Genomic DNA, 23,898 nt, shown 5'->3' with positions numbered 1-23,898 from the left:
GTTCAGTCTTGGGTGCAAAATCCTTTATCTATGTAAAGTAATGTTCACAAATTCTAGGGATGAGATCATGGGCATCTTTGGGGAGGCATTATTTTATATATCCTAGGCAAGAAAACCGGAGTCTGTCCTCAGCCTGGATCAGAGAGGGCCTGGCTGATGTGGATAACAGTATCATAATTTTCATCTGAGAGTGACCGCTTTGTCATGTAGAAATTTGAGTCATGATAACAGCAGTCCTTACTTTACTGAGTACCTAACTATAGCCAGGTGCAGGGCTAGTGTTTTACTTGATTGGTGTCATTACTTGTCACAGCCACCTGCAAGGTGGCCACTGAAAATGGTGCTCCCATTCCATGGCCTAGAGGGGAAGGTAGTGACCTTCTTGGGCCTTGGGGTAGGAAGTGGGGTGCAAATCTAGATAGCAACTGAACCCACACTCTCAGCCCCCCCTCACTGCGGCATGGCTGCTTCCCTGTCGATGGGAACCACCCCTGGTTCCCCAGCCAGGCCTGGCTGCCCTGCCCCATGCTCTGATGGTTGGCACCAGCCATGGGTTCTTCAGGCAGGGGCTGTGACTGGGGCAGATGCACAGTAGTGGTCAGTGAGGGGGTATGTGGAAGTGGAGGGAGGTTTGGAGAGTGCACAGAAGTGTTGGGGACCCATGCTCTGGTGCTTGGTATGTACGGAGCCACCACCAGGCCCTTACCGTGGGGTGCTTGGGAAGTATGTCCAAGTCTAATTCTGAGCCCGGCAGGTGGGGTCAGGGACCAAGAGCCTGACATTCCGGCCACACTGCTGAGTTTTACCAGACCCTCTTCTCAGGCTGCAATGCGGGTCTGGATCTCACTCTGTCCTCTCGTGGGGCCTTTTAGGAGGCCCTATCTCTCTTCTCAGACTCTGGAGCCTTCCCCTGGTTGGCCTTCACCTCTCATCCGGCTTTCTGAGCTCTGTCCTGGAAGTCTGTGTCACTCTGAGCTTTACACCCACACACCAGCACCTCACTGTGGGGGGCTTGGCTACCTTGGTCTTCCCATCTCTACATTTGGACCTCCCCTTCCTGCTGCACCCCTGTGATCCTTTGGGCCTCAGCCCTGGTTTAACTCCTTCACCTCTGCAGGCTAACAAGGTCTACTCCCTGGGGTTGGGGTAGAGGGGAGGCTGCCAGGCATATCCAGGAGAAGCGTCTCCAGGGGAACACACCCTCCAGGCCCATTCAGCATCCCTTCAAAGCTCTCTGTCCCTGGATCCTCCAAAGGGTCCTCCCACCTCCCCAGGGGGCCCAGCAGCAGCCAGCAGGGAATGGGACAGATAATTGCAACTTTAAATAAGGCCACATGAACGCTCCCTTCCAGGCTGGCACAGGGGACTCTGTGCTTTGGAGGGAGGAAGGAGGAGGCAGGAAGGAAACCCCCAGTGGTGCTCAGACTCCAACACTGCCACCAACTTCCTGGTGACCCCAGGCAAGTGGCCATCCCTCTTTGAGCTTCAACTATGCAATGGGGACCTATGACAGGTAGCCTGCATAGTGCCTGGTATATCACAAACGCTCATAGTGACACCTAGCAGGCACTTCATAGCCAGAAGTTCAGATTATGGCTGGGTGTGGTGCTTCATGCCTGTAATCCCAGCTATTTGGAAAGCAGAGGCAGGAGGATAGAGAATTTGAGGCTGGCCTGGGCAAAGTTAAGGAGCTCCTAGCTCAGAAAAACAATAGGATTGGGGGGTGTGACTCAAGTGTTCAATAAAACCTAGGGAAAAAAGAAAAAACTTTGGATTGTGATTGATAGTCTTGTTCAGATGCAGCTCCTTATCCCACCCCATCCACCCCAGAGATCTCATTGCTGTTCTCAGTACTGGTGGCCTCCAGGCGAATGTGGGGTGATGAGAGCAGGCCTTGGTCTAAGCTTTGCATCCATCCCTGCTAGGGGGTGTTGTTACTGCCTCCATTTTCCAGATGAACTCACTGAGGCCACAGAGCTGGGTGGGAAGCAAAGGGGTTGGAAGCCCCATCTGCCGAGGGGACCACCCACCACACAACTTAACCCCATCAGAGAAGCGTCCATCCCAGTGGGATGCACGCCAGCGCACGAGATGTTTGAGGTTCCAGATGCAATTTCCCAATTAGAGCAGGAATTCCTGAGCTGGCTCCCAGCGTCAGCAGGTCTGATGGGCCACCCTGGGCTACCACCGCTAGCTAGCACAAAATTCCTGGCATGGAGGAGCCTGGGCGTGGCCCTGGGCTGAGCTGAGCAGGGCAGGGTCTGTGCCTGACTGTCTGGGGTGCTGTGGTCCCCACTTCCAGGGGGCGTGGCCAGTGGTATGGGAGGGCTACTGTCGCCTGCCCAGCTCACAGGCAGGGCTGGCATCTAATCTGTTGTGTTGGAGGGCTTAGCACAGGTCACTCGCTTACCATTGATGCCCTCCTTGTGTCTTGGGAGAGGCTGTCTCCTGATCATACTGCACACCAACGCGGTCACACTGTCACACTTAGCAGACCCACATTGCAGGACCCCAGACCCATCACAACACCAGTCAGGAAAGGGAGTCAGACACAATGGAGGGAGAGCTGATGTCCAGAGGAGTATCTAAGCCAAGCTAGGGAGGGAGGGGCAACCAAGGAAGGCTTCCTGGAGGAAGAGATGCCTGGGCCAAGCCTTTGAGGATATGGAGGAGTTTTCTGGATAAATAAAGGGCATTCTAGGCAGGGGAAACTGCTTGGGTAGGCATGAGAAGGCAAAATCAAGACCTAGTATTTTGAAGAAAGCCCTCTTTCCTACCTTCTGGGGTCCCTCTCCCAATGCTGGCCCTCCCACAGCACACCCCTTATTTCAGGTGGGACATGTCCAAGAGCAGAGGCTGATCTGGGGAAACAGAAGGTGTGGACATAGAATAGGCAGACTGGCCTTGTGGCATGGGAGGAGATGCTATTGGGATTGGGCCAGTACCAGCCCACCAGAAGCCTTGAGTGTCACACTGGTCTTGTTTGTCCCCTTAGGGCAGGTAAAAAAAGCACCTGGTCAGTTTCCCAGGGCAGCACTGTCCCAGTGATATCACAAGTGAGGAAGAGGGGGCCCCCCAGAATTACCAACCTCCCCCCTGAACCTCCCCACCCCGACTTCATGCAATAAATTTCTTGCACAGGCTGCAGGTCTCCTCTGCCATTCTTCCTCTACCAGATTCCAAAACACTTCAGTGCACGTGTTGTGGCTGTCACAATCCTTTTGCATCTCCTCTGACACTCTGCAGAGAGTACAAAGGCCTCCACAGGTGTGATGGAGAGAGTGCTGCCTTTTCCCTGACCACTCCTGCTCCTGCCTCTGGATCAGACTGTACCAGCTGCTCCCTGCTTCTGTGCTGCCACACTTGGGCCTGGTAACCCACCCTTTCTGAGCCCACCCTCTGCTTCAACCCTCATCTGAGACTGCTTGGATTGGTGCAAGGAGTTTGGATTACATCACTCAGAAATCAAAGCCTGTCTTCCTTACCAACTTGCAGTTGGTCCACTAACTTGTTCTCACCCAGCCTCAGTTGGTCTATCTGCAAAACGGGGACAATCATGCCTGCCTTGAAGGGCTTGGAGAGGCTGAGGGAAGCCAGATATAGAGGCAGCAGGACAGCATGGGGATGGCAGCCCAAGCAAGGGTTCAAGTCCAAGGGTAGACCATGGAGATAGAGGCCCTGGGGAACTTGGGGTGGGGGAGGTGCCATGAAGGGTTTAGAGTTTGTTCCAAATCAGCCAGTTTCTTGAGTAATAGTATCTGTATTTGATTCCCAGTACTTAGTTAGCCTGGCCAGGCACATAGTGGGTGCTTGACATGAATGGAAGTGTAGGCTGATGAATGGACAGGTGGAGAGATGAATGGAAAAAAAGAGAAGGAGAGGGAAGGAGGTTGGTTCCATGGATGGATGGACGGATGGATGGATGATGGATGGCTGATAGGTGGTTGGATGGATGGATGGGGGTGATGGATGGATACCTAAAGTGATGCTAAGTATGTGGGTGGGTGGATGGGTGAATGGGGTGAGAGTGTGGGTGAATGAATGGCAAGATGGCAATGAGTTCATAAATGGGTTGAGGATTCAATGTATGGATGGATTGAGATGGTGGACGCACTGTTGAGTAAGTGAATGGGTGGCGGGTAGATGGATAGATGGATGGATTATGTGAGTTGATGTGTGCATGGGTGGGTAGATAGGTAGGTGGGTGGGTGAGTGGATGTCAGGATAATTTATGGATGATTATAAGGATTAGATGGTTGGAAAGATAGGTGGATGTGTGGGTCAATGGTTGAATGAATGAACAGTAAAATTTCATGCGGCTAAGTGCCTGACACCTTGCCCAGAAGCAGAGGGGGCTCTGGGTTCTGGGATTTGAGTTAATTGTCCTTCACTGGGGGAAACCAGTGCCAATTAGGCAAATAGATCAAGTCCCAGCAGGCCCTGCGGCAGGCTTGCTAATTGACTCCAACCTAACAGACCCCAGCTTGGACTTACAGTGGCCTGTGCTGTATTGATTTGTAATTTACACTCTACTCACATCCAAAAGGATTTGAGGTGACTTATAAGATTAAACCTGCATGCAACAGTACAGCCAGAAATCAAATAAGACAGTGAAGAGGTCACAGAACAGAGTGGTTAAAGAATACCTGGTTTACTTCCCAGGTAAGCTGCTTCCTAGCTGTGTGGTGTTGGGCAGGTCACTTGACTTCTCTGAAGCATATTTTCCTCCATCTGTAGGAAGAAAGAGGGAGGAAGGAAGGGAAGTTGGTGTAGTGGGAAGAAGTAATGGTGATGAGTGGATACATATGTAGGCTGCTGAGCAAATGGTAATGGTGGGTGAGAGTGGGTGGTAGGTTGCTGGGTGAGTAGAAGGTTGATGGGGATAATAATAATTCTGTTTTGTAGGGTGTTGTGAGCATCAGAAGAGGTAACAGCTGAGTGCCAGTGGTGCACACCTGTCACTCCAAGCTAGCCTGGGCAAAAAAGTTTATGAGACTGCCATCTTGATGGAAAAAGCTGGACATAGTGGTACACAGCTGTCATCCCAGTGATGGCGGGAAGCTTAAAATAGGACTGTGGTCTAGGCTGGCTTGGGCAAAAGGCAAAACCCTATCTCCAAAGTAACCAGAGCTAAAAGAGCTGGAGGTGTGGCTCAAGCACCTGTGTCACAAGTTTGAGGCCCTGAGTTCAAACCCTATACCATCCCCCCCCCAAAAAAAAAGAGGTAGCACATGTGACAGATCCTCTCAGTGGTTGGCACAGAGTAAGGGCTTTGAATCACACAGCAAACCCCCCATCCATGTGCTCTGCATCTGTGGATTCAGCCAAACACAGATCAAAAATATTTGAAAAAAATGTGTCTGTCTTGAATATGTAAAGACTTTTCTCTTGTCATCATTCCCTAAACAATACAGAATAATAACTGTTTGCATGGCATTCACACTGTATTGGGTATTGTAAATATTCTGGAGATGATGTAAAGTAGATAGAAGGTAAAAAAAAGTTTGTTTTAATGAGGTAAAAAGAAGCTGGGTGGGTGATCTGTAGTCCTAGCACTCGGGAGGCTGAGGCAGGAGGATGGTGAGTTCCAGGCCAGTCTGGGCCACACAGTGAGACCCTGCCTCACAAAGTTCACAGGAGGATTTCTTAGGTTGTGTGCAAATTCCATGCTATTTTACATAAGGGGCTTGAGCGTCTGAGGCCTTTGATACACACAGGGGTCCCAGAACCAGTCCCTCTCAGATGCCAGGGACTCTGGTGTGGTATGGAAGCTGTCTTGACACCAGTGACCATATTTCCCCAAGGAAAACCCAGGCACCCAAACACACCCAAATGCACGGTGGAAGCAAAAAGTGGCACTTGCTGCCTAACTGGGCCTTGGTGATGGATTGAGGGTGTGGTGTTTCGGCAGCAAGGCCAATGGCTACCATTACACCAGCTCAGCCCTGCCTGCAGAATGCTTGCAGTCCACCTGAGAGGCAGAAGAGTAAAAGAAAATCGGCAGGGCAGGGTGACAGGCACCGTGATGGGAGACCCACTTGTGACAAGAGGAACGCCACTTCCTGGATGGTCAGGGAAGGCTTCTCAGAGGAGGAGACGTTTGAGCTGGTCTGAAGGACGGGTTTGAGCATGAGGAGTATCACAGGGAGAAGGAAACCCGCCTTGAGTGCCCGCTGCAGTGGGGACTCCATCTGGCAGGCAGAGGAGAGATGCAATGGATGGGGGCCTGGCTCCGCCATATCTTGTTGAGTGACTTCCTGTCTGAACTTTCTTCTCTCTGTGAGATGAAATGACCATGGCGATCAATCATCTTTCCTTCAGGAAGTTGCCTTAGGAGCTCCCGGTTGAAGCGGTAAAGGACTCAGCATAGCACCAAGCACACAGTAGGTGCTCAGTGGCCCTGACTGTATTTTACGACCTAGTTATTACATGGGAAAGGTGTGTGGATTCGTGTAAGTAAATGAGTTTTACACGTTAAAGCTCCCTGGGCCAATGCTGTGTGACCCTGAGCAAGTCACTTAACCTCTCCAGGTTCCATATGTAAAAAATGGTCCAGTCCAGCTGTCCCTCGGGGTTGTCATGAGAACTACAGGAACTCTTAATGCGTCCAGGGCTTTCCGTCCCTGCTCCCTTCCTTCCCCTCCCCAGCAAGCCCGGGTGTTCTTTTACCGCCCACCCCACCCCCAGCAACCCCAGCCCAGACCCCCATCCATCATCCTGTCCTTTGCGGAGGTTAAGTGGGTCCCCAAGCAGCGAATCCAAACTCCCCCGAAGCCCCAGCTGCACAATGTGGCCCGCTGTTAGCCAGCAGCCCGGCTGGCCCGGAGGATTGGGTTTCAGCTGGGGCGGCCAGCGCTGGCGGATGCCCAGGCCAGCGGCGGGCAGGCGGGGGACACAGCGGAGGAGCCTGCTTGGCGGGGACTCCTCTGCCCGGGCCTGAGAAAACACAAGCAGGCTCCAGGCAGGCAACCGAGGCAGAGAAGGGTCTGGGGCAGCAGGGCAGGGAGGAGCATTGCACAAAAGTCCTGGGGCAGAAGGATTTTACATTAGCAGTCTCACCTTTCCTCCACCCTGAGGGCCAAGCAGGGGGCCCGAGCCCATTGGCAGGTTTCACTTTAGAAAATCCAGACCCTGCTAGGAGCCAGCCTGGGGCTCTCTGGCCTTAGCCACCCTGACTCACCTTGCTCTGGACCAGTGCACCCAAGGTCCTCTTGGATCTGGAAGGACACCTTCTCATGATGGTTTCAGAGGAGAGGTCTCCAGAAGCCCCATCAGGCTAACCTGGGTTCAAATCCTAGCACAGCTTCTTTCGGGCTGTGTGGCTTCTGCCATATCTCTGAGCCTCTCTGGGCTCAGTGTCTTCTGCACAGTGGGATGACAGCATCAGCCTTCCTGGGTGTGCAGAGCGCTCAGTTGTGGGCCTGGTGCCGAGGTCCCTGGGATGAGAGTAATGGGGTTTCCCTCTGTTTTGTGAGGCATTAAGATCCTGGAACCTTCTGGGATTGGACCAAAGGGGCCAAATCTTGCTCTGGCCCTTACTGACCAAATGACTTTGCAAGAGTCCTTGATATCTCTGTAGGAAGTCAGTAAGACAAAACTAATGAAGTGCCTGACTGGTGCATGTGTTAGTCATTTTTCCTGTGGCCTTTGTGGTAGTGTGTGCCTACAATCCCAGCATCCCAGCTGAGGAAGGAGGATTGTAAGTTCCACCCCAGTCTGGGCTACATAGGGAGAACCTTGTCTCAAAAAAAAAAAACCCTTTGCACCCAATGTGTTTTCAAGTTCTTAAGGCGATGCCATGAAGTACACAGAGGAAGGGCTTGTCACCCCCACTTTACAGATGAGAACACTGAGACTAGAGAGATAAAGGGACTTTGAACTTTACCTCCTGGTTCCTGACTGTGGCCTCCTCTTGGAATTTCACATTTGGACCATGGAAAGAAAGCTCTGGCTCCCAGCCATTAACAGCCCAGGTCTTAGTTCAAGTCATCTTGACCGCATGAGCCCAGACAGGTGATGTGGAAGCTGCTCAGAAGGATCCAGAGCAGCATCTGTCACCAGGGTCCCATACCAGGCTGCTTCACTGCTGGGTTGTGGGCTGCTGGCCAGTTTGGGGGCAGAGGCCTCTGGGTGCAGCTTCAAGCCCTTCCCACAGCCAGCCTCCAACTCTAACTTCATTTCCTCTACCGTGGCCACTCTGTGACCAGCAATTCTCAGAAAACACTGTCCATGTCCTCTTCTGGAATACTCCATAGCTCCCCACTGCTCACGGGACAAGATCCAAACTGCCTAGGCCCATGTTCAAGGCCCTCCACATTCTGACCTCTCCCGTGCTATCATAGTCTCCCACGAGGCACTTTGTTCCCACTGCAGGGGACATAGCCTAGAACCCGTGGAGAGCTGGCCATAAGTTTTGCCATTACACAAACTGTCCTCTTTGGCTCTGCTGTGTCCTCTTTGGAGCGTGCCCTTCCCTTTTCCTCCCAGCACAGATGCTACCTCCTCCTAGGTGCCTGTCATAATTCCCCGGCCACAGCTAATCTCTTCTCCCTCTGTGTCCCGGCTCTCGGCCTGGAGCAGCCACTCACTCTGCTTCTCCCTGCAGTAAGGTCATGCATCAGACACAGTCTGAGCTCCCCAGGCCAGGGCTCTGATCTATCTCTGCGTCCTCAGTGCCTGGCACACGCTGGGTGGAGGTGTCTATTGAATGACTATGACTTTGCTACCAAATTCAGCCAGAGTGGGGAGAAGTCAAGGACAGCTGCCAGGAAGAAGGAAGGAGCCTTTGAGCTCAGTTTTAGAAGAGAAGTTAGCTAGGCTATCAAAGTAGGAAGGGCCAAGCATTCCAAGGAGACATTCTAGAAAGGTCAAGTCATCAAGGAAGTGTAGCATCTTCCACAAGCAGAAGGAAATTCAACATGGCTGGACCCCCTGGGTCAGGAAAGAGAGGGGCTGCTGCAAAGTAATTAACTGGCCCTGTTGGCAGGGGCTTAATCCTGCAGGCAGTGGGACTCTGTGGGCAATAGACCAGGTAAAGCCGGGTGCCAGTAACTCTAGCTACTTGGGAAGCTGGGATCAGGGAGATCAAGGTTCCAGGCCACCCTGGGCAAAAAATTCACAAGATCCCATCTCAATGGAAGAAAGCTGGGCGTGGTAGCATGTGACTGTTATTCCAGCTATGGCTGGAAGTATAACATAGCAGAACTGAAGTCTAGGCCAGCCTAGGCAAAAAGCAAGACCCTATCTCCAAAAGCAAAAGGGCTGGTTCAAGGGGTAGAGTGCCTTGCTTAGCAAGCACAAACCCCTGGATTCAAACCCCAGTACCAACCAAAAAGAAAAAAAAATCAGTGGCGTCACAATCTAAATCGTGGGCTTTAGAAACCTCACCCAGCTACCACGTGCAAGTTCAATGCATCCACTGTGTGCCAGGCTCAGCTAAGGATCCTGATGGTCAACCAGAACCTCGCCCACAATGAGGGCTGCAGGAAATGACAGATCAACAGCACTAGGACTCATCCACATGATGTCACATAATCCTCACAATGACCCATTTTACAGATGCAAAAATTGAGGCCAGAGAGGAACCTGGCTTATTTGCAGTCACATACATAGAAAGTGCCAGAGCCAAGGTTCTTCCTGGACTATCCTCCTTCTCCTCCTACCCTCACACAGGCCCAACCAGAGGGAAAGGACACACACACTGATGATTTTCTGGTTTTGTGTTGTCTTTTTTTTTTTTTTTTGGAAGTCCTGGAGTTCAAACTCAAGGCATTACACTTGCTAGGCATGCACTCTTCCACTTGAACCACACCCCCAGCCCTGTGTTGTCTAGTTTTTAAGGTTATGACTGTGGCATCTTAGAAGTAACCCAGATGGAACTAGACAGATGTAGGTTCACACCCTAGTTCTGCCCTGTGCCCTTAAGCAGGTTGCTTCCCCTCTCTGACCTCAGTTTCCTCCTCTGTAAAATGGAATTTAAAATGGCAGAGACCCTGTAAATTATCATAAGATTGAAATGACATTTAGTGTCCCAGCCAATGCTGGGCACACAATAGCTGCTTAAGAAAGTTCCTTCCTCACGTCCATGATTAGCAAATAGTGTCTGTGGCCCTAGAGAATTGCAGCCCGAGAGGGGCTCAGACATAACTGACCAGGGTGAATCAGAGAGTGGGGGTAACCATCCACCCCAGCCTGAGAGCAGTCCCTTCCCCATTCCCCTCCCCCAAGCCACCTCCTGTCTGCCTAACGCTAACGACTTCAGTGTGTCTCCCCTTTTAGCTCAAATATTTCTGAAATGCACACTGCTCATTCACACGTAGCCAGAGGGGCTGAAGGCCTCCCCAGCCTGTGCAGTCAGGGCCTCTTGATTGCTTTCTTCTGTGCAGTCTCCAGGAAGGAGGGGTGCAGCACAGTGGGCTAGCCAGAGCCGCTCCCTCCCAGGGCCTGAACCCTGTTTTCCCCTGAGAAATGGGCTCTGAGCTGGGGACCCCAGTTCCAGCTTTTACCTAGCTACTAAATATCTGTGTGACCTTGCTTCTCCTTGTCTGTCCACTGGGCTTTAAAAGTGGTCACTTAGCACAGTCAAAGCCTGGGGACTGATGGGTCCACAGGGAGGGAGGGCTCGTGGGTAAGTGAAATAGCTGTGTTGGGCCGGGTGGGATTGGTAGCCCCAAGGCTGCCAAGGACGTGGGCAGGTGGACATAGTCCAGTGGAGGGACTTGGAAGAGCTGTTGCCCCGCTCCACCCTCAGACTCACCTCTCAACTATCACCTCTCAACTATCACCCTCCCACCCTCCCTTCCCATAAGCCATACTTTAGATCGCCTCCCTGCCTTTGTCTCTGTTGTCCCCTGGCCTGCATGCCTTCCCCAGTGTCAGCTGGCTCCTCTCTAGTGCCACTTCCTCCAGGAAGCCATCCCCACACTTGGCGTGTTTTTCCTCTCCTCTCCTCCTGCACCCAATTCCACTGCCCACGATCCACCATGCATACTCTTATTGTGGTCTTTGTCACATCTGTGGAGTGATTAATTATCGGTGTACAGTGACAATGGCTTCCCTGCATGAGGGATTGTCATTGTCACAGTGGGGATGGGGACATTTCCAGTACTTCAGAGGGAAGTCGATGGAGCCCAGTGGCCCTCAAAGTTTGGAAAGCGAAACAATGTGAAGTAATCCACAGACAAACGTTTTTAATTGTCATAGTCTTGTGTTTATTTTCCCTCTTTTCATGGCAAGTGATATTGGTTTTCCATTTTTAACAATGATGACTTTTTTCCTCTTTAAAATGCACTTAAGAAGAAAAAAAAAACAAGTCAATCAGAATTAAAAATAGTAACTGAATCACAGTACAGGTTTAGGTGGGAAGGGCCAAGATCATGTCGTCTACATGAAAGGCTTTAGGCTGGGCAAGGCTGATGGAGCAACTCTAGTACATGTTCAAGGCCAACAGGTGGGAGGGAACAAAAGAGCCTGCAATGTGCCAAGCCTTGCACTGGGTCTTAGGGGCCCAGCCCTGCCCTTTAGAGGTGTACAGACCATGGGGAGAGGTTGGCAAACAGGAGCAGCTGCCATTCAGAACACCTGTGAGTTCTGGAGTCTCTCAAAACACCAGTGGCTACAGAGCTATGGAGTAGGGTGGACTTAGGAGGACTTCCTAGCAGAGGTGATCTGAGATGGGAAGTTCCCAGATGGAGAGGAGAAGGTCAGAGGGAATAGTATGTGTGAGGTGCAGGGGTGAGAGAGAGCACCCCACAGGCTGTGCCCCTGGGGCACAGCTTGTGAATGGAATTGATGGGTGACCTTGCACAAGCCCTGAGCTTCTGCAAACCTCTCTTTTCCCATCTGTGAAATGGGGCTGTGTCATGTACCTCTGGTATTGTTTTACGGATGTTGGTAGGGAGTTTTGGGTCTCAGTGGGCATGAGCTCTCTTCCTTCATAGGGTTTTGGGATAAGAGGGGACATGTCTGCAGTGTTACAGGGAAGAAAAGTTAAGTACTAGCGGTAGAATTGGGTGTGGCTTCCTGAATGCACCAGGTTCCTGAGGCCAGATCAACTCCAGACTTCCCAGGGAACTGGCAGTTTGACTTTTGAGCTTGGCCTGAGAGGAACAAAGCAGAAACTCGGGCATCCCAGGAACATGGCATCAGATGGAGCCTCTTTGGAGGCTGTGGCCATCCAGCAAAGAGACTGATGTTTGTCAGATGTTGGCAAAGGGGGTCTGGGGGGCGGGAGCCAGGCAGACTGAGCTGGAGCCTCTTGGCCACCTAATGAGCCCAAAGGAAGTGGAATGTGAGCCCTGGGTGGGCCAAAAAGCACTGAGATCCATCTAAAAATAATAGCTACCATTTATCCAGGGTCTGATCTGTGTGGGACTCCAGGACAATGCACTCCCCTCTCAGTTAGTCTGACTGTCCACACTCAGAAGACATTTCAGCCATTTTCTGAGTGAGGAAACTGAGGCTTCAAAAGGCTCAAGGTAGCCAGGTGCTACTGGATCACGCCTGTAATCTTAGCTACTCAGGAGACAGACAGAGATCAGGAGGCCAGCCCCATCTCAACCAATAAAAGCTGGGCATGGTGGCACATACCTTTCATCACAGATTTGCAGGAGGTATAAGTAGGATGATTGCCATCCAGGCTGGCCTGGTCATAAAAGTGAGATCCTATTTGAAAAATACCTATACCAAAAAGGGATGGAGGCATGGCTCAAGTGACAGAACACCTGCCTAGCAAATAGTAAAGCCCAGTTAAACCCCAGCGCCACACACACACACACACACACACACACACACACACACACACACACACACACGCGCGGCCCCGAGGTTATAGTCAAACAAGTCACTCGGCCCCGAGGTTATAGTCAAACAAGTCACTCTGCCCTGCTCACCTGCTGCTATACAGAGCGGGGAGAGAGGCATCAGAATTGAAAAGTTAAGTGGGGTTTGGGGAAAGGCAGCCATGAGCTCCTTCCTGCTCCAGCACAAGAGTGACAGCTGTCACAGAGCCAGGCTTTCAGGCAAAGCCCAGCGCTGGCCTGGTGGGAAGGGAAAAGAAAGGTGCTGCCCTCCAGCCTCCCCTTGCCCTGGACACCTGCACAATTCTCACTCCCTCCTGGTCCCCATCTGTGGGTGAATCAGCTGCCATTTGCTTCCAGTCCCTCTGAGCATCTCCCTTTTGCTTTCCCACCCAGCCCATGTGTGGGCTTTGTGGGGAAGACTGTGGCACCTTGCAGCCCGGACTTCTTGGGAGCCCAGGTTTGAGTCCTGTCTTTTAAAGTGCACATTTGCTCTTCCTGGGTCCACGTTTCCAGTCTCAGTTCCCAGCCCCTCCTTCTTTGGGCCACAGAACCTTCTAGTACTTGTCCTCAGGTCAGCCAGGAATGTAGCCAAGGGGTGGGGCCACCTGCTTGGCGGGCTCCCTCCCTCTCCCGCCCCCTCTCTGTCCCAGGAGAGTCTCTCCTCTCCCTTGTTCCACACAACTCCCAGCAGCTGCTCCTCAGGCCCAGGCAGAGAGCCCGGCTTGGCGAGTCTCTGGCTGAGGCCGATGAGAGAAAACAGGTTAAAAGTTCAGCCCTTGTTCTCTCCGGGAAGAAAAATCTGTAGCATTCGGAGTGTGAAAAGGAACCTTCTTTCAGCTCCAATGCTGCATAATAGAACTTCCCCCCAATTTGCCATCAAAAAGATGCCCTTGGCACTGGTTCCATCGTCCCTGACACCCCCCCTCCCCTGCACCCTCCTCTCCCCACACCAGCTCTGAGCAGAAAGGGACAGTGACCATAAACACAAACCACAGGCGGTCACAGAGCGCTTCTTGTCAGCTCATGGGTCTGTCTGGGGTCACCTCCACCCACACGCTTCCTCTCTTCCCCGCCCTTCATCCCTGCCACCCTGCCATAGTTCACACCCTCATTACCTCCCATTGGGACCTTCTCACAGCCTGGACACTGGGCACCCTGCCCTCAATCTCCTGGCCTAGTGTATCCAGCCCAGACCATCAGACTAATTGCTTCAAGTGCCACCCCACCAACTCCTCTGTGATATTTAGGAAGTCCCTTCCCCTCCCTGTTGCTTCAGTTGCCTTCTCTTCAAAATGAGGTGATTGGGCTGGACCAGGGCTAGCACCTCCAGTGGTCAGCACTCACTTCCTGGAACACTGGTGGGAAGCATTCAGTGCCCACTGAGGATGGGAATTGATTAGTGATGCCTGCCCTGAGCTCAGAATTGGAGCAATGCAGAAAGCACACTATTGAGATAGGTGGTATGGACCTTCTAGGTCTCTCCACCTACTCTTTCATTGCCATTTATATTCACAGCTCATCTCTGCTCACAGACAGTGAACTACTCCATGGTAGGGTCTTGTTTTCCCCTTGGGGTGCTTAGCCCAGTGCCTGGTACACAAAGGACATCAGGATATGTTTGTTGAATGACATTCAATGCATTGTAACTCAATTCAAGAAGTGTTTTGAAGCCATTTTGGCAGGGAAGGGGTTAGAAAGAAAGGGTCCTGAGTCTGACTGGGGTGTATAGACTCTCAAGGGCTCAGTAGGTCTCCTTCACCCTAAGCTGTGTCCTTCCCTCCAGCTGTGGGTTCTGAAGTGAATCTGAGTCTCCTGAACCCCAGGGACATGTGACAGGTGTTCCCCCTGCCACATACACACACACCTGGTGCTTGCTTTCAACATCTCTCTTCCACCCCAGAGCCAGATCCTGGGGACAGAGTTGGCTGAGCTTTGGGGAAGGGTCCTCAGGAATAGAGGTGTGGTATGTCAGAGGGTAACTGATAGGGCTCAGGGAGTGGAAGAGAGGCTCCTGTTTCAGTTTTTGAGAATTTGATGCAAGCTGAAAAGTGAACAGACACCCAAAATCTGATGTAAAAGTTCAAGGGTTGATGGTGCACTCTCTGGAACCTATCTGGGAGACCCTGGGAAGGAAGGAAAGGCCAGTACCTAGGGTTGTGGGAGGTGATTGTCTAGGGGAGGAGCTGACCATGAATGAGAGGCTAGAGTTGGGCAGAGAGGGGAGAAACCTAGAGAAATGGAACAAGATGATTGGCTAGACTGTGGGAATAGGAGAGGTCCTAGAGTGGGGAGGCAGGGTCTAAAAGGGAGGGCAGTCTGAAGGATTACGGCCCTGTGATGGTTTGGGGCAATGGAAGTAGGACCTCAAGGGATCAGGGTAGAGTGACTGACAGCACTGGGAGGCAGGACAGGGCCATGACTCTTTGCTCTCCCCACAGAAACACTGATGGACTCCACTACAGCGACGGCTGAGCTGGGCTGGATGGTGCATCCCCCATCAGGGGTGAGTCAGTGGTCCCCAAACCCTGCTTAGTTCCCTGAGGTGCCCCCAGCTCTGCTGCAGGGCCTCAATCCACCCTTACATTCCATCCCTTTCCCCCCTTCAAGGCCCAGAGCCAGGCCACTCACTACCCCACCCTCCCAATCCCCTACTATTGATGGAGACCCGTTCCCATGACAACAGGCTGGATGCTTTCAGCCAGCCCTTAGCCCATGGAATCCTCAGGACAAGGCTGAGAAGCAGGTACTTGCAAGGCTCCCATTTCAGATGAGGAGAGTGAACTCTCACCTCCTGAATGTCCGTTCTGTGTCAGATAGCACACTAAACACCTTGATACACATTGTCTCCAATATTGCCCTTACTGATGAGGAAAGTGAAGGTAAGATTGGTGCTTTCTACAACTAGAAAGTGAAGGGGCTCAGCTTTGTTTTGTTTGGCCTTGTGTTGGTATTAGTGATCGAACCCAGAGCCTCATACAATGCTAGGGAAGTACTCTGCCATTGAGCTGCACCCCAGCTGCGGCTCAGGTCTGTATCCAGGATTGTGCCTAAGTCTCTCTGGCCCCCTCTCTAGGTCCCTGTAACACAAGGCCCCGCTCTGCTTCCCTGAGTTCTTCTGGTACTTCCTTGGGTAGGATTTCTAAGCCCATGTCTATGCTGTGAACTTCCCACAGGCAAGTTCGAGTCCAATTTGTGAATCCTTTTTCTCCCTAGCACTTGCATAGAGGCTGTGGGGTCAGGCTGTCCCAATGCCACCCTTTCCCCCCAATTCCCCCCCCCCCAGCTACATGACTTGGGGCCATTTCCTTCATGTCTCAGCTACGGGTGATAATGGTGTCTTCCTCACCAGCTATTGTGAGGTTCTCCTGCAGAGTGCCTCAGTCAGAGTCTGGCACAGGTTGGCTCCCCAAAGACTAGCTGTAATTATTATTACCATCGTCATCATCGTCGTCATCAGTTTTTAGTGTTCACTCCTCCTCCCTCTGATCGCTGGGAAGGACCCTGGACTCCACACCTCATCCACCCCTTCCCCCACCCGAGCTTCTCCACAAGGCACTCAGCTGCGGCCCCAGGGAGCTGCGGCCCCCCCCCAGGCCTCGCTCTCAATAGGCAGGGCCCCAGGGTCAGGTCTCTTTCTATGGCTCTTTCTTGTCACCAATTTTCCATCTGTGAAGGCTGCTGGGCCCATGGCCCCACCCTGCCAGTAATGAGGCCAGGCTGGGCTGCAGGGCCCCCGGACGCAATTATTTGGGGTGTTTGGGCTGCAGGGCCTCCGCATGTTAATTAGAGAGAGGGGAGAAAGGCAGAGTGCTCTAATTAAGTGCTCTAATTAAGTTTTGAAGAAGAGCAGCGGTTGTAACAAGGGGCTGACTTTGTCACATGGTGCCACCAAAAAAAAAAAAAAATTAAATTCAACGTAGGGAGCTTCAGAGTTGCCATTGAAGTAGAGGCTGGGCCAGCAGGCCCTGGCTTGGCCTCCCCTCCCCCTGTACACTCACCTTTCTCACCTTCCTAGCCCTCCTCAAGCCAGCAGCCTTCACTCTGTCCTGCACAGAATTGGCTCAAGGAATCTGAGTGGCAAAGAGGGCTGAGTGTGCCAGGCATTCACTCAGAGAGAGTGTCCCCTGAGGCCCAAGGGACAGGGATGAACACAAACACAGGTGGAGAGGGGACAACCCTTGAGTCAAGGTCCACCAAGGATGCTGGAGGCCTAGGGGTGGGGCTCAGTGTCAGGGCGTTTGCCTAGCATGCGCAAGTCACTGGATCCATTCTCAGCACCGCAAAAACCAAAACAAATTAAGACTTGAGGGCACAGCGTTGAGCAAAGGCTTGGCCGCAGGATGAGGTCAGCCTGTGAATCTGTAGAGACAACATGGGCCTTGTGCCCTTCTGTACTTCCCATGGCCCCCACAGCTTTGGGCTGGGCTCTGATCACCCAGGCTTGGACCCAGTGAGATGCCCAGACACCTTCCCCAGGCAGAAGGGCAGGAGGGGAGGCTCCCTGAGCAGATCTTAGAGGCAGAAAGCCCCAGAGCAGAGCTGTAGTCATGAGCAAAGACCCTGACTTCCCCATCACCCTGGGTCAGTGGGCATAAGAACTGTCCTCCTCCATCACACTGGGAATCCCCAAGGACAAGGACTGTGTCTCCTTGGTCAGACCAGGAGCACCCAGAATACTGAAGTTCTGCCTCCCCCAACTTCATCAGACTGGTGGCCCCACAGGCACAAAGCTGCCTCCTTTATCAGAAGGTGCTCTCTGTGGGAAGGGCTCTCCCGATTCCACTTCCAGGTAGGGACAGCCTGAGATGCAGGTCCTGTATCTTCTTATCAAAAGATTGATGAACCCTGACCGTTAGGGCCACATCTCCCATGACAGCTAGGGGAATACCAAGAACAAGGAGTTTCCTTTCCCATCAGATTGGTGTGCCACTTAAACACCGGGGATTTCCTCAGGGTCAAGGCCATGTCTTCCCCCATCAGACAGAATTCTCTGTATCATCAGAATGGGAGGATCCCAAAGACAGAGTCTCTATCCCCCAACTTAGACAGGGTGTTTGTTGAGGCCTACCTCCTCCACCTGACTTGCGTCTCACCTGCAGTGGGAAGAGGTGAGTGGCTACGATGAAAACATGAACACCATCCGCACGTACCAGGTGTGCAATGTCTTTGAGTCAAGCCAGAACAACTGGCTACGGACCAAGTTCATCCGGCGCCGAGGTGCACATCGCATCCATGTGGAAATGAAATTCTCGGTGCGTGACTGCAGCAGCATCCCCAGCGTGCCCGGCTCCTGCAAGGAGACCTTCAACCTCTACTACTATGAGGCTGACTTTGACTCGGCCACCAAGACTTTCCCCAACTGGATGGAGAATCCGTGGGTGAAGGTGGACACCATCGCGGCCGATGAGAGCTTCTCCCAGGTGGACCTGGGTGGCCGGGTGATGAAGATCAACACTGAGGTGCGGAGTTTTGGACCTGTGTCCCGAAACGGCTTTTACCTGGCCTTCCAGGACTATGGTGGCTGCATGTCCCTCATTGCTGTGCGTGTCTTCTACCGCAAGTGTCCCCGTGTCATCCAGAATGGTGCCATCTTCCAGGAGACGCTGTCGGGGGCTGAGAGCACATCGCTGGTGGCTGCCCGGGGCAGTTGCATTGCCAATGCTGAAGAAGTAGACGTGCCCATCAAACTTTATTGTAACGGGGATGGCGAGTGGCTGGTGCCCATCGGGCGCTGCATGTGCAAAGCAGGCTTTGAGGCCGTGGAGAATGGCACCGTCTGCAGAGGTAAGGGCCACCAGGGGCAGGCGTCCTGCAAATGTGTGCAGCTGGGGCTCAGGCTAGTGAGGGCAGAGGCCTGGAGCTGACCTGGGGCTCTCCATGGAGGGTTTCCAAGATCACAGCATTGGCCTTAACCAGCACTTCCTGAGCAATGGTCCGGTGTGTGCGACAGGAGGTAGAACAGATGTCTTGGTTTGGTATGAGGATAAAGGCTTTTTGATTTAACTATTACATAATTGCTTATGGTGGCAAATGGCGTTTTTTTTTTTTTTTTTTCTTTTTCACTTACAAAAGTGATATGGTTTTCTGTTGCAGAATGGGAAGAAGTTGTAACAAATAGCATTTAGGTGTTACCATCCATTGAGCTTTTCTGCTATCAGTCAGTCAGTATAAGCCAGGATGAGCTGAGGTAACAAAATGACAAAAATTTACTTCTCACTCAATGCTACATGTTCATTGGTCAGCTTGAGACTTCTTCTTGGAGCCAAGCAAACGGGGAGGTCATTGTTTGGAAGGACAAAAGGAGGGAGAAACTCCAAAAACAAAACAAAACAAAACAAAAAAAGGAGGGAGAAAGTGTGGTGGTCTGAGCACTGGCTCTGAGGCTTCCATCCAGAATGCTCCACACCTCCCTCTGTTCATTCAAATGGCTGAATCAGGCCAAGGGTCACTTCCAATCCACAGAGAGGGGAAAGGGCACTCTCACTGGGAGCCAGGCCTAACCAGGACCGCTTTTACTATGTGTAAGCCCTGACGGCATTTCTCCCCTCAAGGGAAAGTACTGTTTTATGAAGAAATTGAGGCCCAGAGAGGTCATTCAGAGAGTAGGCAGGGCATCTGGGATTCTCACCCAGAGAGCACGGTGCCAAAGCCTGTCTTCTTAACCACCATGCCTGCTAGTTAATTTAAAAGAAATGTTAAGCAAACAATAGTACAGGCGCTATTTGAGCAAGAAGGTGGTTTGCAAACACAGAGGTACTGCATGGTGGTAAGGAGGCTGCAAAGGTGTTAAGACATGGCTTCCATTTGCAACCCAGCCAGTTATTAGGCTTGTGACCTTGGCCAAGAGCAAAACTCTCTTTCAAAGGGTGGTGTGAGGAGTCAAGAACTTTAAGATGTGTAAAGTGCTTCTCATGGTTTCTGGCACACAGGAAGCACTTAATAGTGGTTAACTAAAGGAGATGCCGCATACAAGCCCAGCCTGAGCAGGTGCTCCACACTGTGAGCACTGGGCACTGGAGTTGTAGGGGGGATTTGAAGCCTTCTGTGCCACTTCCTCTTGCCTCCCCCACTGGAATCCAAGGCTGGGGCCAGATCCTGGGCACCCCAAATGCCAAATTAAGCATTTGGACCCTATTTCAGGGATCTTGGTGGGCCAGGAAAAGTGAGGACGGAACGGATGCGGCGTTCCTCACTGATAAAACACCCTGTGTCATCCCCTCTCCCCACTGCCATGGCTTCTCCCTCCAGCCCTCTCAGACAGCCGGGCATCATGTTCCAGGTCCTGGAAGGGTGAATGTCACAACAAGAGGCAGTGACCTGTAGGGACGCAGTTACCGCCATCTCTAGAGATGACGGCAGTCGCACAGGGGTGTCGCAGTGCTGGTGGGGCCACATGCTGTTTTACTAAGGAAGTGGGTGGGATGTGAAGACTGGCCAGAGAGGGAGGAGCGGAGAGGTGGAGATCACAGGGAATTCTGGCTTGCAGAGAGGTGGTGTTTCTGGAAAAGAAATGGGGATTTTGGGGGAAAGGACTGATATCTTGAAGAAGGTTACAAATTCGGTTTTATTATTTTTATTTTTATTTTATATTTATTTATCTTTGTGGTGCTGGAGCTGGAACCCAGAGCCTTATGCATGCTAGGCCACCTGAGCCACACTCCAGCTCACAAATTTAGTTTTATATCCTTGGAACAAATACCACCTTGGAAGATGACAGTGGTGAAATGGGACCAGGGTGGGAGGAGGTGGTGCAGACCTGCAAATCTAAAACCAGTTGCTCACTGTTGATTATTTATTCATTCATCAAACTCTCACTGAGCCCTCTCTGTCTCAGACTTGTGCCTGAGGATAGGTAATGCAAAGGAGAGTTCAGTTGTGGCTGTGCCCTCTGGAGCTCACAGTCCTTGGAGGAGACAGACCAAAGGCGATGGAGCTTTGCACTTGTTTTAGTAGGAACTGCTCAGGCTTCAGTAGGCATAGAAAAATGACAGAAGTGGGCGAGGGATATTTTGTTTGGGTGGCCCAGGACTCCTAGAGCATGGGTCTGTATGAATATTCCTGCCTAGGGATAGGAATTAGCTCGGCCCACTGGGGAACTGGTCACTGGCCAGTGCTGAGGGCTTAAGGAGAGGTACTATGTTCATTACTTTTGCTGCTTAACAAGGTACTCCACGACTTAGCAGTTTAAGCCAGCAAGCACTGGTTGTCTTGTGGTCCCCGAGGGTCAAGAATCCAGGAGTGGCTTGGGTGGGTGCCTGTGGCTCAGTCTCAGTCTCGGCTGCTGGCTGGGTGCTAACTGGGGAGGAGTCCGCTTCCCACTCCCTCCCGTGGTTGGCAGGCCCTTGCATACACAGTGACTCACCCAGACAGAGCATCCAAGATGGAAGCTACGGTCTTTTCATAACCTGATCTCAGAAGCGACATCTCATCACCTCTGCCATATTTCCTTCATCCAGAGAGCCTCCAAAGTCCTGGAGCTGGGGTTCCTGGGGCTGTCTTAGAGGAAGCTGTGGCCAGGCACCTGGGGGTCACAGCATTCCTTGTGAGTACTGAGGGTGCAGTGACACTGGGACTCCCTTCTATGCTATTATTCCCCAGACCGGACAGACCAGCAAGGCCCAGGCCTGGACCAACCTGCCACTGTCTGCACTTGGGGGCCAGGCAGGGTATGATTAACAAACCCAGAAGACCCCCAGCTGCTGCTGTGGCCCGTGGAGCCACCCACAGGCACTGGCCCTCCCACTGGGCTGCGCAGGGATGGTGATGATTCTTCACCTTTACCGAGGTCAAAACCACCTGGCAAGTTGGCAAAAATGGCTGAATCTGGCTAGGCCTCTACCCAGGCCTGGTCATGTGGCTCTGAGGTAGGACCAAGAATCAGCAGCCTGAGGAAATCCGTATCAAGACATTGGTGCAGACACACCATGTCCTGACACAGTTTGACTGGGCCTGCCTCAGCCCCAGTCCCCCAGAAGCATCCACCCTAAGGGCAGGAGTCTTGGGAAGGGTGTGATCCAAAAAGATCCACTTAACATCCAAACATAACTTGATAGAAAAAAATGCCACTGATTAGTTAATATAGATTAGAGAAAGTAAGCCTGGATGAAGCCTTCTTGTCTTGGCAGGTAGGAGACAGGAGAGTCCTTGTGGGGAGTGACCACTGTCCTGGGGCAAGCAGTGGTGGCCAACAAAGGGTTGCTAGCTCCCTAGCTCCCTGTGCAGTGCGTGGTTTATGAGAGGAAGGGCTAAGCTGATTCAATCTGACTCACTCAAGGTGCCTGCTGTGTGCAGGGCACCTGGAGAAGCCACCCATTCTACAAGTGCATATTGAGTACCTACTGTGTGATATTTACTCATCTAACAGATATGTGCTCAGTACCTGTTAAGAGTCAGGTGCATACCGGGTGGGGGCCATACAGAGGTGGGCAGGTCGGGCACGTTTGCTGCCTCCCCAGAGTTTTTACCCTGGGTGGATGGAACCCAGGGCCTCGTGCATGCTGGACAAGTGCTCTACCACTGAGCTCCACACCAGCCTCAGTGGACTGTTGAGTTCACATTTTGTGGCCATCTTTTCCTGTCCTGTTAGAGCTCCAGCATCATTTTGGGAGGCTCTTAGAGGTCCACAGTGTAAATGAACCGTGATTGACTTATCAATCCTCTGTTGATCACCCTGCAGGTCACTCGCAGTATTTCACTGCCTTAAACAAATGCTGGGTGAGCGTTACAACTCCTCTGTCTTTGCCCTGCCACTTGTTTCTGCTTCAGATACATTTCCAGGCATGGAACTGTGAGGTCAAAGGGCATGGACTTGTTTTAGAGCTTTGGACACTTGTTGCCAGAATGCCCTACAGAAAGGCTGGGCTGAGTTCCCCTCTGGCCACAGTCTTTGCTGACCAGCAAAGGGCTATTCCTAAATTTGTGGCTTTGTTTTCTCTTTTATTCCCAGAATCCTATGCTTCTCCAGCCAAGGGAGGAGGAGGGGTCTGAGGCCAAGGGTCCTCTCTAGGCCCTCAGGGTGGGATCCTGAGCCAGCCTTGGGGTAGCCTCCTTCCCTCCCTACTTCTAGCCCCAGCCCTTTCCTCAGAGGCTGGACCAGTGGCCCAGATGTGACTGGGGGAGTCTGTGGGGGCGAGGAGGAGGGAGGCTGCCAGCTGGCAGAGCCTGTGCTGGCTGGGGAGAGGGTGTGAGGGTTGGAATGCTGGGTGAGAGGGGAGACGCCCAGCCTCTACAGACCCCCAGGCTCAGGTCAGGCCAAGACCACACAGACCAGCCTTTGGGGAAGGGAGTGAGGGGCTGGATAGGGATCCTGGCCAGTATACTCCAGCTGTCAGGTCTTTGCTCTTAGAAATTGGAAAAGTAGGGCTGGAGGAGGCGTGGCTCAGCAAGGTCCTGAGTTCAAACCCCAATGCCACAAAAAAAAAAAAAAAAAACCAGAACTGGATAAGTTCCATACTCTTCCCCTCCCCCCTTTCCTCCCCATCTGCTGGTCCATATGAACACCAGCCCCTGACTTGCCTGCTTCTTGGAGAGACAGATATTTTCATAGAGAGATGGAAGCTGACACATACAGAGTGACATTTATTTGCTTGGCACTGGGAGTCCTTGACCCCTGCCCTCAAGGACACTGGTCTAGAGAGGTTGACCAACACTTTGTGGACAGTGATGTATGGAGGAAGGGCGGGGGGGCAGGTGTTGAGCTGGGGGACCTGTGGAAACAGACAGTGGTGGCCAGGGCTGTGGAGGGCAGGAAAGGCTGCTCAAGTGGACACTGAGTGAGCAGAGCAATATCAGGTCAGGAGGAGGCAGTGCAAAGGCCCTAAGGCAGCTGCAACAGGTGCTCCTGGGAAGGGTCAGGGTCACTTCAGCTCTTCCTCCAATCTGAGTCAGGTACCAGGGCATCTGAGGATTCTCGCTTCTCTTTGTGGTCTGGGCAGGAAATAGTGGATAACTTTAGCTCTACATCCTCATAATGCACATTCATTTCTCACCCAGACAACACTCCCAGGCACCTATCATGCACCATCCCCTAGGAAGGCCCTTCTTGTCCTCCTGGGGCTTAGCTTATGACCACAGCTTGGGATGGAGCAGGGAAAGAACT

General features: G+C 52.2%; 1 protein-coding gene across 3 annotated transcripts in view; it reads left to right on the top strand.

Moving 5' to 3' along the window:
- Positions 1-23,898, top strand: part of Ephb2 (EPH receptor B2) — a 167,593-nt gene that overhangs the window by 43,211 nt on the left and 100,484 nt on the right. For all 3 annotated transcript variants that reach the window (XM_074081039.1, XM_074081040.1, XM_074081038.1), the window contains exons 2-3: positions 15,239-15,303; positions 17,900-18,584. In XM_074081039.1, the coding sequence (XP_073937140.1) occupies positions 15,239-15,303; positions 17,900-18,584 (750 nt within the window). The remainder of the gene's footprint in view (positions 1-15,238; positions 15,304-17,899; positions 18,585-23,898) is intronic.

This window comes from Castor canadensis, chromosome 7 (assembly GCF_047511655.1).
Source record: "Castor canadensis chromosome 7, mCasCan1.hap1v2, whole genome shotgun sequence".
Lineage (NCBI taxonomy): Eukaryota > Metazoa > Chordata > Mammalia > Rodentia > Castoridae > Castor > Castor canadensis.
This window is presented reverse-complemented; position numbering and strand designations above follow the sequence as displayed.